At 42.7% G+C, this 16,487-nt stretch overlaps 1 protein-coding gene across 2 annotated transcripts in view; it reads left to right on the top strand.

The window, feature by feature from the left end:
- Nucleotides 1–13,455: 13,455 nt before the first annotated feature.
- The window catches only part of GLRB (glycine receptor beta), a 59,804-nt gene continuing 56,772 nt past the window's right edge, over nt 13,456–16,487 (top strand). Inside the window, exons 1-2 of one of the 2 annotated variants that reach the window (XM_021539575.4) lie at nt 13,456–13,605; nt 15,001–15,154. In XM_021539575.4, the coding sequence (XP_021395250.1) occupies nt 15,033–15,154 (122 nt within the window). In that variant the 5' untranslated portion in view covers nt 13,456–13,605; nt 15,001–15,032. Of the gene's footprint in view, nt 13,724–15,000; nt 15,155–16,487 lie in introns of both variants that reach the window. The other variant, XM_021539574.4, reaches the window with a different exon arrangement.

The raw sequence follows: 16,487 nt of genomic DNA, 5'->3' as shown, positions 1-16,487 counted from the left end.
TTAAATCAGATCCCAGGCAGAGTTTGAGTTCATTCAGGAAATGACAAAACTTGACCTCACTTTTGAGCTGAAATCACTGCTGGGATATATGAGGATTGCAACTCTGTCCCAAAGCAAAGTGAAACAGCTTAGCTTTGTGAGGCTTTCCCCTTTGACAGAGGAAGAAAGCAGTGCTTTAGAGCTGGGAATCATCCCTTGCTAAACACCAGTGTCCAGCAACACTGTCACCCAGCAGATCTGGATGGGAGATCCCTGGGTGGAAAGAGACTGCTTTGAATGGCTGGATCTCCTTCCAAACAATTGTCATGTGGTCAGAGCAGGCCAAGCTGTAGGCCATGTTTGGGTTTTTCGTCAATCAAATTGCACATGCAACCCATATTTGGACTGAATAATCAGTAAACATCTGAGCCTAGTTTTACAAAAAATATATATTTTTTAAATTAAGATATTTTTATGTGGCCTTTTTTCTGGCTAAGTTAATAAAAGGTTTTGGTTACATTTCCTTATACTTTAATGTTTTCATTGGTTTATTTTCCACCACTTTAATAACAAAACTGTTGCTCTGAACTTGGACTGTAAATATCTGACTGGCAACAAAGTTGTTTTGAAAGACAAGAAAAACAATTTAAAAATCTTTTCATCTACACCAACAAAGATATTCCATAACTAGAGTGCAAAACCCTGGTTTGCATGTACCAAAAGAGAATTTTTTTATTAACTGTGTCTGAGCAAGAAATCTCCATACTTTTGAACAAGTTGTCAGGTCTCTTTTTTCGTTTGGTTTGTTCAAAAAGTTCACTGGAGCATTTCAGAGATAATGATAATGTGTTGCATAGAGTGATATCAGTTATATACAGCTTTTTCACTCAATAAATCACAGTGAGCATCTCAAGATTTTGATGTTTTGCTGTGATCTGTATCTCTGCAAATTCCAAGCTAAGGTACTTATTAAAGGGAATTGTTCAGTTAATTATGAAATAAACAGTGGAGTTATACATTGTTAAGTAGCCTTATATCCATTTTATGCAAGGGGTCCAGTATTTGAAGCAGATTTAATACAACTGTAAAAAAAGTAAGTCACTTCATTTTTGGAGTGACTAATCTATCTACTGATATGAAAATTCAGAGAATTGGTACTAATCAGATTTTGTGTAATTTTGAAGCCAGCCACCTATTTAAAGATGGGAAACAAGACATTGCTGGAACTGTGAAGCACGTGCTGATTCAATTCTATTCAACTATCATGAGAAGAGCACAAAAGAGGAATGTGAAATTCTAGAAAGTAAAAAGGCGTACCATATTTGTTTCATCAAACTGTATACACCTAAAAGATGAGGTGCTAAGAAGCATGCAGTATGGGCTTGTCTAAACACACCATGGCAACCATTCACTGGCAGCACACTAGCCTGTACTGGAAGTGAATAAATCATCAGTGAAATCATTTGACTTCAGTAAGGTTGGGCTGTATTGTGTATCTCAGCATAAGCAAACAAGGAAATGTGGTCTAGTTCAGACCTTATTAGTGCTAATCCAACATCCTTGTCATCAGGTACCTACCTCAGCAGAACACCACAGTTTATTCCCTCTCCCCTAGGCAGGGTTTCTAATGCCCAGTGCTGTTCAGTCCATTCAGCTGGAGATCTTCCTAACTTGTGACTGCCAGCCTAAACATCTAACTTAAGCAACTTAACTCATCTCCTTTATGCCAGTTGTCTAAAACTGTTTTATCTAGAGGTCCTTAATTCCAATCAAGGCTTCACTGATGAGCCCACCCAGGCAGTTTGGATCTGAGTCCCCCAGGCTGGCAATGGGTGAGAGAGCCCTGATATCTCCCACATGTTCTGTGTTAGTGTTCAGGCCCTCAAGCAAGACTCAGAGAGTGGGATTGCATAGGCTGACAGTAGTCATTAAGATTAGATTAGAGTGGGTGCTGAGAGGCTGGACTGGGAAAGTCCATAATAGGAATTGAGAGGGGAATATAGTGATTTAAGCAGAGAGTAAAGCAAGGACAGCTTGTGTGGCAGACAAGGTCCAAGCAATCTGAGGTCAGGCAGCTTGGGACATGTGCCTGAGATCTGTAGATAGGCTGGAAACTGCTCTGGACAGCAAGCTGCTGTGTTTGCATCACACCATACTGCCGCATGCCGCTGCACCATGGCAAAACATTCAAAAGGAGGCTGAGTGGCAGAAAAATGTCTCTTGTAATCTATTTTTCCTGAGTTTCATAGCTGAGGAGTGCAACTGCAACATTGATCATATTTTTGCCTTGTGTGATTTTGAAGCCATCTGCCTTAGATGCATTTTATTTATACTATCACTTTTCCACCAGAAAACATCACCCTCAGCATCTAGGCCATTAAGTAACCAGTAAATAATGTCAGTTATTAAAAGCCTCCAGATTGTCACTGTCTGTAAGGAGCTTGATGAGATGAGCCACCAGAAAAGAGGCCTCCCTGGATATTAGAGAATGTTGACAGGACTTATAAATGCTGCAAAACCCATTAGAGATACACTTCTGCTATCCTTGCTGCTACCAGCTATATATAGTGACTATAGCAGCTGTCCCTAAAGTCACTGTCCAGTCTGCTGACATCCTCACTGGTTCATTATGTTGGTACATGATACTATGACTCAGTCTCAGTTTTTGGTTCACATGCCAACCATAAAGAGATTGACCTGGTCCTTTGTTGGTGTGGTCTCAGCAGACTCTGTGGCCTTTTGTTGGTCAGCTGCACTTCCAGCAGCAAGGAACTCTAATAAAATGAAAAACAGCATCTGGAAGTTCCTCTCTAAGATGTGCTCAGGGCAAATTCAGAGTCACATTCTCCTAGTCACTGGACTGGAAAGCAGAATAGTTACTGTCTGGTCTGTCTTCACTGGAAGTCTATATGTTTGGATCCAGATGCTGGCATGCTAACCTAAGATCTTTCTTCACAAACTTAATGGTCAGACCACAGGAGAAGCAGGGAAGGATCAGAATGAAGATTGAATTGTGAATCTGAGTTGGGTCTAGGTTATGAAACAAGAAAAATAGAAAATGAAACAAAAATAGAAAAATGAGGGCAAATACTTATACACATATACTAGAAATCAAAAGAAAACAATGTCATAAATACTCTGGCATTTCTAGCCCTTATTTACTCAGCTTTTTTGCCCAATGGGAATTTATTTTTTGAAGTAGATCCATAATGGTGGACTGGACAGTTGCAGCAGCCAGTCTCAGACTATTTCTCCTCAGTCTGACAGTTCCTCTGCGCACCCAAGCTTCCCCATATTCTTCTCTTCCTAACTTGGAGCTGCAGGGCAGCAGTGCCCCTTGCTCTAATTTACTAAAGTCTACATACTTGCAAAATGCTATTAAGAAATCCCCTGAGTAGAAAATGGTTGGAGTTTGGAAAGATATTTGGGTAAAAAGTAACATCTACTGGTCCTGTTTGTACTCTTTCCTAGGCATCTTCCTGTGGCCACTGATGCAGACAAAATGTTGTTTTATGGGGTCCAGTGGTCTGAAGTAGTGTGACTGCTTTTGTGAAGTCACTTGATAATCTTCATCAAATATTTAATGACTGTGTGGTCTTTGTATGGACACTACTGAATTCATACTGCATACAGAATAAATGAATGGTACTTTTTGACAATCTGGGCAAACAAACTCCAATCCTAATCTTTTAAGTGTTCAAAACTGAATATTTCCATTGAGTTTGGCCTTTAAGATCACTGCAGGATCTATGATTTTAGTTATGTTCAAGAAAAGTGATAATACAAAATACAGACCATTAATCAAAAAAAATCAACACACACATAAAGATGTGAATAATTACAAAATGGTAATGGTTCTGCTGACTGGCCTGAGTTGATATTAAAGTGAATCTATATGAAGGTAGAAATGTAACAATAATCAGATATGATCTGAAAATGATAATGTATTTTTTTCTAGCATAAAAATTGTTCTTGCCAGCAACACTGATGTCAGATCCCTGAGCATGGATGAGTATCTCCTAGTTCAAGATAGGAAGGATGATATCTTAGACAAGAGAAAATTATGCTAAGGATGCATTCAGAGGTCAGTATGTTCTTTAATATTGAATGATCACCCATCCTCTAGCACCTATGTTTATAGTTGGATATGAAAAAAATATTAGCAGCACAAGAACTTTCACCACAGTTTCTTGAAGTGCTAGATTAATTTTTAGTGTTGCTGTAAGGTATGTCATTTACCCTGTACATTTCAGGCATAATGTAAACAAGTAAAAATACTCGTTTCCATAACAAGCTGTCATTTTAGGATGAATGGGCTTTCTACAGGAATTTCTGGGTAGCATATTATTGGCAGTTTCTATTTTGTAAAGTATTAGTTGCTATTATAATTTCTGTAATAAATAGGCACCAAATATATAATTATTATTACTCTGAAGTGTGTTTTTCAAACTAGAAGGACATGGCCTTTCTTGCATGGTTAATTGTATTCAAGTCTCTGAGAAGTATGCTCAGTCAAGAGGGTTCATATAAAAGTTATCGTTCCAACCCCTAATTTTGTCCAACATTCCTATTCTTGAAAAATATCTCCTTAAATAGTGTGTCACATACCTGCATTGGTGCCTCAGGCAGCCCTTCTTCTTTTTGAGTTCATTCATTCTCCAGGACTTCCATTGCTGCATAGGTAATGATGCTACTGCATTTCACAGTTATTATTTGACTCCTTAGCCAAACAATCAGCATTCAGGCATTGCTAGTTCTCCTGGTTTTCTGGAAAAAAAAAAAAAAAAATCAGGGCTTTGATTTCAGGGTAAATTTAACAGTGTCTTTTGGGATCTCTTAAGGCAGATGCTTTAACATGCATGGATACTCCACAGTGGTGTGAAAACCCAGATATTCTCTCAATTAATATGGTGGTGTCCCTTTTCTGAATTGCTAAATCTGAGTGAGGTGACAGATTCTAAATTTCAGACTCATATAAATCAATACAAATACAGAGAATATAAATTTTTTAGACTCAGAACCAAACTAAAACCTTAGAGTGAGATTTTGCTGAAATAGGTCTCTTAAAGGCAGAAAGGATCTGTTTTCTTTAGGTAAAAATTTTGGGGCTCAGGTCCAGTTTGGAATTGGAGCATGGGATAGGCACAATTCATTATAACAGCATGCCAGTGTGCTAAAAGTATTCCAAAGACTGCAACTGAGCATCTTGTGGGTTGTAAGAAATTTTCCCTGTAGGCCTTTGGCACCATATGTCTAGCAGGTAGCTGACAGCTGTTCAGACTGAGTGCAAATCAAGAAGAATATAAGTAAAGAGCAACTACTACAGTAAAGAACATCAGCAGTGTGATTTAGGTATAATACCTATGCTATAGTGGGTAAAAAGGAAATTTGAATGTCATGTTGCATGCTACTTTTGTCCTCAGGAACATCTAGATGCCTTTCCAAAATAGTCAGCCAGGAGGAATACTGAATCATGCTTAAAACTAGTATTAGATGGAATTGTCTTGACTTGTCCAACAAGGCATCTGTCTTTTCTTTTTATTATGTAAGTAGAAGAAATAGAGACAGGTACTTAATTCTGTATAGCACTTTGCATGCAATAAGTGCCTTTAGAAAGAGTCTATGTGGCAGAAAGTATAGATGTTATTAAATGACAACTCAACAATCACTGTCTTCCTGATTCTTTTCAAGGTTAAGCTATATTCTTTATCGATTTGTATGGATATAGTTGTGGCACAGTTATTCATAAGACATGCAGTTCATGCCTGTAGCTTGTTGATAACAATTACTAATCACGCATTAACTCTTCACAAGTCATTTGCATCTACCATTTATGCATGAACAAACACTGCCTTTAAGAACTTTGAAGCTGACAGGCTAATCCTTTTCACCACTGACTTGTATCTCAATTCCTCAATGACAGTATAATCCACAAAAGAATCCTAAATGGCACTAAGCATATTCAGTCCATTAATTACACCATTTTTTTGAGACATAATGGTTAAATGAGAGCATATGAATTAAATTTGGATGTAGACAAATAGGTATCTTTTGATTTAATCGTATTTTTTTTTCTCAGAAAACTGGTGTGACTACTTCTCAACTTTCTAAAATATTATTTTACAGGAAGAAAATGAGCCTCTGTAATTTTCAAGAGGAATTTAACTGGGTTTGTTAGCACTATTGTAGGCATATGATTGTGTTCAAAACTATTTTTTAAGGTGAGTGTTATAATGTGCAACACTCTGAGTGTTGTAATGCGCAACAAGAGTTTAAAGTCTTTAAACATTAAAGTTTAGGGGAGGAAACTGGGCAGGAAAATATTAAGTAAGAGTAAAGAACAATACAGAAGACCCTACTGTTGGGTCACAAGGTTCAGAGTAGACCCTTGCACTAAAGTGGGCCTCACCTTTATCAACAGTTTATACCTGAAAGCTCAACATCCATTAACCTTAAATTTAATAGCACTTAATCCATAATTTATGATCAACAATTTAACAAAGGATTCCTATAGAATTTGCTATAGTACAACTCACTTACGGGCCTAACTTACTTTCAGATCTAAAGTACTTTAGAATCTAAGAGAGCAACATTCCTACTAATTTGCTCTAGCATATTCACACTTGCTTGCACAGACATAAAGAGTATGTACAAGGTACAGAAAAATTACCTTTGAGTGCAGTGAAGTGCTCACTTCAGATGCCTTTGTATCTTCTCAACAGGCACAGGACTGAGCCTTGAGGAATTGGGGTATTAGCCCAGCATCGACTGTCGTGATTCAGCAATCCTCCCAGCAGAGCAAACTCGAGAGTTCACTGGCTCTGAGAGCTGTCCCAGGCAGAGGGAGGTTGCTGGTCACAGGTGCTGTGGTCGGGGAGAGCTCAGAGGGTCTCACTTCGGGCTGCTGTTTTAGGACCACAAGAGAGGCGGCTTTAGTCATAGTAATCTTCCATCTTGGCCACAATTCAGGTCAGAAATTTTCTTTTAAAACTGGATAATGAAAATATTATTTCACTTTGTTGTTCAGACAAGAAAAACGAGTTTCCAAGGCTGTTTGTTAAAGTCCAGGTGGCCATTAGACAGTTCTAGTTCCTGGGAGCAGACAATGCTCCTGATAAGCTCCAGGTGCACCTTCTCAAGGCCAAGGCCTAGGGAGCATTTCTGGGATTGTAGTGTGGTGGGGCTGGAGGACTGGTGTATGCACCACTGCATGGGGCAAAAAATCATGAGGTCATACAAACAGCTTGACAGCACTTTGCACATGGAGATCTGTCAGCAAAGGCTTAGCTGCATAGTAAATGTAAGCAATAAAATGCACAAGGCTGCAAGGAACAGATGTTTTTAGCTTCTTATACAATCTCAGCTCTCTATAAATCCATGACAGCAATTAGACATGTGGCTACTTCCTGTGAAGTATGGGCATTATGATTATGGCCATGACTATTATGATCAATGTATGCAATTACTGTTTTGACAAGCTCTTTAACTACCAGATACATAAAGCCAAACATGTATATATAAATGTATACTTACCAGCATTAATATGTTTGAAGGGGCACAGGTTTCTAACAATTTTCTCATGTAATTTTAATAAATGAGACACTTCATTGTGTGTGCAGCTCTCTCAAAAGTCTTAATTTTAATTTTAGAGCTTCCACCAAGGCATAGTTGTCTGAATTTTGCAGTCAGATTTGCCAGATCAACCCTGTAAGGATCATCTGTCCTACTCAGTATCTGTAAAGCAGAGAGAGGGGAGGGAACTGGAACATTAAGGAGGACAGACTATAATTTTCTTCATCTGATGTTTCCCCTGCTATTTTTTTGCTGATAGGCTTGCTACTTCAAATTTCTGTATTTCAAAATGAAAGGAAAATCACTGATCTTCATTTCAAATAAACAAAATCAGGTTACTTCCACAGTTCTGGTGATTTGTGCCAGATGGGAGAAACCTTGTATACCAACTACCTATTTTGTCTGTATTTCCTACAAACACCTGAGGATGTATACCCCATTATAATAGTAGAGAAGGAAAGAAAAAAGAGTTTTCATCATCCTTTGGAAGTCAGTCTTTCTTAGGTGCTCTGTAAATCTCTAAATCTTCTGGATGATCACCATAGCCATCAAGATGTAACGTGATCAAAAAAAAACCCATTTATAATTAGAAAGGTTGGAGAACATGAAATCCTTTCTAAAACAGTGTTTTTCAATTGTGTGAATTAAATCAACTCAATTTATAAGAAAAACAATGGTGGTGAGCATCGAAACTAATGAAATATGAATTTAATTTGATTTAGTCTTCTGTCTGCCTGGATTTTTAACTGAATTTGTCTGAAATCCAAGGCATGTGTCCTTGTGTTAACAGAAATTTAAAAATATGTATTTGCTTTCCTGAAAAAAGCTTGATAAATGCTTTAATAAAATTTGGTCAGCCATTTGACATTAGAAATTTGTTTTTCAGTCATAATTCATCCTCTAGTAAAGTAGATTCTTTATGAATTACATAGGTTTGTGGCCAAAGAATTTGTAATCACTTTTTCATAGGTGGTTTTTCTAGTGACCACTGAGACCAGTCTGCTGGGTCTCTTATGTTTCTTCCTTCTGCAAGAACATTAGCTTAATCTGTATCCAGGTGCCTCTACAGCATACACAGCACTATGCTCTGAGTCCTCTGCCTTTTTTTTTAAGCTATTGGTACTATAAATATAGTATAAATCACTTCAAAAAGTCAAAAGTTTGAAACAAGCTGTTTGAAATATATACACATATTGTGTTATTGCACAAAATTCAATATATTAATGAGACTAAAAAATAAACCCAAAGAAATTCTATCTTCTACAGCTTCAAACATCAGAACTGGACCTTCAGATGTCCATGTTCTACTACTGCAAACTAGAGAAACATCTAATGTCCCTGAGCGGATTACTAAGAAATGGCTTGTTATAATTTGCATTTGGTTTACACAAGAATTTTCTAATGAATATTGTCTAAAATCAGGAATTTATGGGAATTATTCCTGAATTAGACAATTTAACATGATTAGATATTCTCAACTATTGACAAGGCAGCAATTGGAAGCAGAGGAAAGATAGTTAAGTCTACTGCTGCACTCTGAAATACAATGAATATTGAAACAGACATGTGCTTTCCCCTGTACATTCATTTACCAGTAAAACTTGTGTTTTATTCACTTCTTTTCAATAGGATTTCTGAAACACAAACTGATATGACAAAAACCAAGCAGCAGAAGCTGGACCATTACTCATGATCCACTGGCTTGGGCGTATAAGGCTTTTTCATTAGGCTGTTTTCTCCATTTCTTCCTGTTTGGGCATTGCCAGCTCAGCTGGCACTGCAATAGGACATCTGAAAGGTGTGCGGGCTGTCCTCCAGAGCCCTGCATGCATGACAGCTCTGGCTTCCTCTTGCAAGTGTGCAGTGAAGGGGTGGAGTGATTATTCTGTCCCTGCTGGCCTGCCAAGGAGGTGCTGCCAGGCAGGAAAGCAGTTGTCTGTGACCTTGGACTTTTATAGGGTGAGAGGTGGAAGAGGTCTTTTTTCTTACAGAATCTTCACTGTATTTCCCTGATCAGGAAGCTCTTGCCAATGCCTGTACCCAATGGATTGAGATGAATCCTGCTGCTCAGAGCAAGCCTTCTTCCTCTTTCCCTTCTGACTTAGATTTGCCTCAGTCCTGGTTTTCCTGAGTCTGTAGCAAGTGCTCCAAGATGACAGCATTAGGAGGAGAGTAACTTTAGAAGAACTGAAATAGTAGCAAAACATCTGGGTCATCAGAAGTGATGTAGTGCCAGTTTGGGTAGACATCTGCTTTAAAGGCAAATGAACAGAAGTGGCAAGGAGGGAGGGAGCAATAGAAAAGTGAAATTAAATGTTTTTGGAGATAAATGGAAGCAGCTCTGTGTCCCCAGCAATGGGGAGTAAAAGATATTATAAGGAAATGTAAGCAGCAATTAAGAAAAAAAATCCATGTGCCTGGGGGCAGTTGAAACCTGGCAGAGCAAGTCAAAAAGATGAGAGCCCCGTGGGTCAGGCCTTCCAAGATTCTGAAAAGTATCCTGTGGGCTGGGAAGGGAAGAGATTGCCCTTAGCAGTGGGATGGAGACTCCAGGACCTGCTCCATGGTGCCATCATGTCTGGCTGGCAATGGATGGGGGCCATGGTAGGGCAAGGGCAGCCAGGCCAGGACAGTTGGCAGAGGCAGATCAGGCTCACAACAAGTCAGGACAAAGAGCTGATGCCACTGTTGAGACAAGTGGAGGGTATCCAGCCAAAATATCTAAGTCTGGTTGTTGCCAAAGGTGGGAAACACTTGCACAAAACTCTTTTGCTCAAGGACAATAGAGAAACTAATTCTCTCATTTTTCTTTCTAAAATTTGTTTTGTCCATGCATTCCACTGCCTGTGGAAGGTTGGGGCTGACCTGCTTTTTATTCTCTTTTCTTCATGGGAGAGTCTATCTCAGGATGAGCAGCCTCTGTGGGACTTAGTCAAGCTGGGTTGAAATAGGAACTTTTCTGGTTTGGGCTGCAATATATACTTTTTTTTCTTTTTAACATGGTTATTTGGATTAGAAAACAACAAACTGTTCAGCCCAGCATGTGCTCTGGTTGATTGCTGGAGAAGTGATTCTTTTGCTGAAGCTCACATGAACTGAGGAGTTTTTATGGCTCTGGGGTACTAACAGCCACAGAACAGATCCTGGAATATTCCCTGCCAGCAGAGCTGGGGCTCTGTGGGACATGCCAGCTTCTCCTCAGTGTCTCAATGCACGGGGGCAAGCCCCAGCCAGGCTTGCTGTAGTTGGTGGAAGAAGTTGGAATTTCCAAACAGAAAATAGTCCTGAATTTAATCATCAGCCTTCTCCACTGCCATCTGCTTCCTGCTGCCACGTCCCTCTTCAGGTTTGTGGGTGAGGGATGGTTATGGAACTGGGAGCCAGTGTGGGGTCTTGTGGTGTCTCAGTTCTGCATGGGCAGCTCTGCCCCAGAGCCAGCCCAGGTACATGGCTTAACTGCAGCCTACCTGGCTAAGGAGATGGAGGTTGTGAAGGGTGAAAGATTGGAAATTGTTATCCCAGCTAAAAGCAGAACCAGGAAGGGGCTGCAATTCTCCTTCATGTGCCTAGTGTTGTGGCAGGCACAAGGAAGCTGCCAAAGCAATTGCTCTTGTCCTCTAGGCGCTCCCCAGCTTGCAGGTGAATTATGACCTGGAAGTGGTGCCGAGCCCAGCACATGTGGAACATGACAGCAAAACTGAGATGGAGGGGAGGAGGTTTCCTTGGGGTGTGAGCTGGTGGATGCCATGGGCTGGCAGAGGGTGGGGAGCTGGCAGGGAGCCCAGAGGCTGCTGCCCACAGCTGATCCCTACCTTGGCCCAGGGACAGGCACTGCTTCAAAGAAGCTGCAATAGAAAAATGCTTTTGCTAAGCTCTTCCCAGGTAAAAGAAACTGTCTTCAAACAAAGTCATGGGAGAAAGTTTACTGGCAAGTGTGGCATAGAGCCATAGAATCTTATGTGTCCCTTGGGGAAGATTTTTTTTTTGGAGAGGCAGCACTTCCAGAGGAGAGGATGAACTGTGGCAATTGCTGATACTTTCAGGTTCCTGTTTATTTGGTGGGTTTGTACCTAGAAAACAACATGTGAGTTGAGCTGTGCTGGGATTTACAGGCACCGTAATGTGGACACAGCTGCACATACAGCAACATCTTAGGAGTCCAGGACAGAGTCTAACTCAGCAGCCAATAAAAAATTAAAATTAGGTGGAGTAACCATTCTGGTCCTCATGGTACTGCTGTCTTTGTCTCCAGACAGCTGGAGCCAAACCTGTCTGCTCAGCTTAACATTTGTGGGCAGGGAGCTCATTGGAAACAGCTCAAAACCAGCTGCTTCTTTGCATCTGTGACAGCTCAGGAACATGAGGAGAGGGAATGAGCAGAGAAGAACCTCCCCCTGCAGCAAGGCCAGCTTGATTTTCTTCCTCTCCAAGAGCAGCATGAAGTTGCTGTCATTGAGAGAACCCTTTGTCTTTCCTGGGAGGCCTGGTTATGAGATCAGGACAATGGCTTTCAAGGTTCCCTGTGGATGCAGCTGCCATCTCTCTCCTCATCTGCCTCCGTGGCATATGCACTTCCTGGCCTTTCTTCCCACCACCCTGAAAGCCATCAGACCATGGCCACATCCCAGGCTAAAAATTGACTAGGGAAGCCCAAGCAAGGTGGAAGGGAGGGCAAGCTTCTAGTAGGGAAATGCTGGCAGTGATGGAGAAGTGCTGCTGCATTCACAAAGTGTGCATACAAATGTCTGAGTTCAACTATCCTGAAAATTAAAAAATCACTCTTAAACAAAGTAGTCCTTACTACACGCTGATGGCAGCACATCTTATACTTTCCTTGGTAGCTTTCTGTGTGTGTTGTGTGAAGGCTCTCACACGGGCTCATACTGTGACATGCCAAGCTAGGGCACATGGCAACTCAGCCATGTCCTACTGTCACCTGCATCCAGAAGCCAGACAGGAATGACTTCCACCCTTATGGCTATATCTAAACAAGAGAGCATCAGCAATGCTAGGGTCATCTCTCTATGGGACAATGAAAGAGAAAAGGAGGTGGTCCTCATCCCAGGGAGCTGGGCCTATGCCCTGGCCCTACATCAGCTTGGACCTGGCTGTTGCATCTGTGCTGTTGCCAGGATAAGGCTGTGAGGAGTGGAAGGTGGCTGGCAAGTTCTCCCTGCCCATCCTGGTGTCCTGGGCTGCCTTCTGTCCCTTCCCTAGGCCTGGTAAGGGACTTCTGGAAAAAGAACCAATCCTCACCCTTATACAACCCCTTTTCAGTTGTAGAGACAGGAAAAGTCTTGTCTAAGCTTTCTTTTTGCCAAGCTAAACATGCCCGCCTCTCAGCTGCTCCTCACAGGACTTACTAGCTAGACCCTCCTCCAGCATTGTTGCCCTTCTTTGGACTCTACAGAACCTCAATGTCCTTCCTGTAGTGAGGGGCCCAAAACTGAACACAGGATTTGAAGTGCAGCCTCACCAGTGCCAAGTATAGAGGGACAATCACTGTCCTGCTCCTGCTGGCCACACTATTGCTGATCCAGGCCAGGATGCTACTGGCCTTCTTGGCCACCTGGGCACAGGCTGGCCCATGTTCAGGTGCTGTTGATCAGCAGAGCCCTTTGGGCAGCCCTGCAGTCACTCTCCCCCAGCCTGTAGCCCTGCATGGGGTTGTTGTGACCAAAGGGCAGGATGCCGCACTTGGCCTTGTTGAACCTGATACAATGGGCCTCGGCCCATTGATCCGCCATTCCGCTAACCTGCGCAAGACTGCACTGCCTCTTCCTCTCATCCTACTCAGTCCCTCTCTGCTAATATTCTCCTGGTCGTGCCAACTCCCGCCAGAGACCAGAGGATGCTTCGCTCCACCGCCCCGTGCTCCACCTCCCGCCGCCCCGCCGGTCCCCGCGTCCAGCGGCGGGAGGGCGGGGGTCGGGGAGCCGGGCCCGCTGCCCCTCCCGGCGCGCGGTGCCCGGGTATGGGCGGGCTCCGGGACGTGCCGGCCGGGGAGCGCCGCGGCGCCGCACATGCTCACTGGCCGCGGAGGCACCGCCGGAGGTAGGGCTCGCTCCGCCGCCGGAGGAGCCGCGCTGTCGCTGCGGCCGGGCCGCGCCATGGCCCGCCCGCTGCCGGGCCGCCGCCGCCGCTGAGCGCGGGGGGATCGCAGCGTCCGGCGGTGAGCGCGGGGCGCGGGGCGCGGCCGCGGCGGGGCCGCGTGTGCGGCGGGGCCCGCGCCCCCGGCGGGGCGGGCGGGGATCGCGGGCCCGGCCGGGGCCCCGTTCCGCCGGGGGCACGGCCGAGCCCCGTCAGCACCTCGGCCAGCGCCGGCGGGGCGGCGGCGGGCGGCGCTGGGCACGGCCCGGGGTGCTCCCCGCTCCTCTCGTCCTCCCGCTGCCGGCGGCGCTCAGGCCGCTCCCTTCCCGGTGCCGGGAGGCCGAGCGCCGGCGGGCCGGGCGAGGGGCCGGCGGCGGCGTGGGGTAGACCCGAGACCTTTCCCGGCCGGGCAGGGGCGGGTGGCGATGCTGCGGCTCCCGGGGAAGGGGGAGCTGAAGCATCTCGGTGCCTCCCGGAGGTGAAGGAGAAGAGAGAGATGCACAGCTCTTTGAAACCAGTGCGGGAGAAAAATCCTAGTAAATAAAAGTGGAAAAAGCAGTAGGTTCTGAGGCATCTGCGAGATTTCTGTTGGCCCAAGGAAATGCTTGGGAATTTTCTGTAGGATGGCAAACAAATGGAAAATGCCTTGGGTGCCGCAGTGCTGTGGCCAGGGGCAGGTAGGGCTGCCTCTGGCCAGACACAAACTCATCTCCTGGCCTCTGGCCTTTGGGGTACGTGCTTTTGCCCCAGAGAAGTTTAAGTATTAAGCTGAGCACGATGCAATAAAACATAGTATTGCGGGTTGTGTTTAGTCATCTTTGCAAGGCCCTGTCAGTGCTTGCTCTGCAGTGGAAATGCTTCATGCAAAATTACTGTGTTTAAATTCTTTCCATAAAATTATATTTATAACCTCTTCTCATAGCCGGTGTTGAAATGATTGTTATTTTATCTGTGCAAGGTCACAGAGAGCTTGCAGTTCTTCGCCTTGCTACATGACTGGTTGACATTGTATTTAATGTAGTTGATACATTTCTGGTGAGGAACCCCTTCCCGAGCTTCTGAATATTTTTGGTTAGGCAGTCTTTGAAAGACATCACATTTCTCAAACAAACTGAAGCAAACCTGCATTTAAATCTGTTCCTCACTGTCCCTTTCAACTTTGGGAAGCTACTTGACTCTCTGGAAATTACCTAAGTCAGTTTCATGTCAGGGTTACATGTGAATACATTCTCTGTCTCAGGACGATGAAGGCCAGCAAAAAACCCAACTTCCATAAAGCATTTGTTTACTTTTTGCAGGTATGTATTTCCTTTTACCATATCCAGCCCTACTAACATAAGCTGCTTTCTCTTACCACAGACTGAAGATTTCTCTGAAGCGTAATCTTCAAGATGAAGTTCTTACCAGCGATTTTATGTTTCATCTCATTCTCTTTATGGATTGAAGAAGCTTATTCCAAAGAGAAGTCTTCAAAGAAAGGAAAAGGGAAAAAGAAGCAGTATCTATGTCCATCGTATGTTCCTGCTTTCTTTTGTGCTTTTTTATGATGGTGATCATGCCCTGTTTTTAACAGTGGAAATCATGTGTCAATTGAAGTAGAAGGTGGTGCTTTCTGCTGAAAGGATGGGGTCTGTGGTGGGAATGAGTTTGACCAGCATTGTAGCTAAGTTCTGTCATTGTGTTCCTTCTGCAGCAAGTCTATTTTAGTGCAAGAGAAAATCTCAGCCACAGTAATTGTTCCTTTCCTTGTGTTGGATTTCAACCCAGAGCTTTGCTATTTATGGGGACACAGTAGCATGGTCCCATAGCACTGTGCTGTCTAGCATCATGTTGCAGGTGTACTGGGGAAAGCAAGGAGGGTGCAAAACTGTCATGATGAATTTTAGCTTCTGGTTAGTTAGTTCTGTAAGAGAAGGCTTGTCCTACAGATATTCTTGCATGTTGAATAAGACTAAGGTCTTCATCATCTTTCATCAATCATGTACAGTACTATAACTCTTATGGAGGTATATTGATTGTTGCTATAAAGTATGCCCTTATGGAATAGTCTGCCTGTAAAAATACAGGAAATTATAATCTGTGATTGCCCAGTTGAATAGAGGATGTGATCTGGACACCTATGATTACTTGATGTTAAAAATACTCCACTATCTAATGCCTACCACACTTTACATTGTGATCCATAAGACAAGATTTTATTTGTGAGTGCTATTTTTAGAATTTTCTTGGCCAACCTTGCTAATTTTTTAGTGTTATGTTGTAAATATCTGAGAAAAAGATTGATGGATTACCATAAATTGCCATTAAGTGTAGAAAATTACTATGACTGAAATAAAATTGTTTAGACAAAGTTAAAACGTATTTCTTCTTCAACCATAAAAGAAGAGGTACAGAATGTTAGACTGGCTATTTATCAACTTTTTCCAAAGAACAAAGTAAAAGTGGAATAATCAGACAGAAGCATTGTTCAAGTAATACTTTTTAAAGTTTCCATTCTTTTCAAATATTAACAATGATGTTTATTTGTAACCTCAAATTTTAGAATGTTTCTACATATGGTGCATGTCTTCCTTCTCTTTTTTTAATATCAAATCTAAAAAATGTTATTTGTCATTAGATTTGAATACCTTAAGTTATGTCTCAAATGTGATCATGACTCATCTGAAATGACCCCTACCCATTTTTCCCCTTTTAAAATGGAGTTGAGTTCTGGATGAGGCTTTTGGTCTGAGCTACTGTGAGAGTTTATAGCAAGGAGAGAAATATCAGGGTTCCCAGGACAGACATCAGAACAAAGCCCTTGGAAAGTGAGTTAGGCAGCTGGGAACTGAATCCATGTCTTCCAT

This window comes from Lonchura striata, chromosome 4 (assembly GCF_050655825.1).
Source record: "Lonchura striata isolate lonStrDom1 chromosome 4, ASM5065582v1, whole genome shotgun sequence".
In the NCBI taxonomy this organism is placed as follows: Eukaryota; Metazoa; Chordata; class Aves; order Passeriformes; family Estrildidae; genus Lonchura; species Lonchura striata.
The sequence above is the reverse complement of the archived record's forward strand: the minus strand, read 5'-3'. Positions and strand labels throughout refer to the sequence as shown.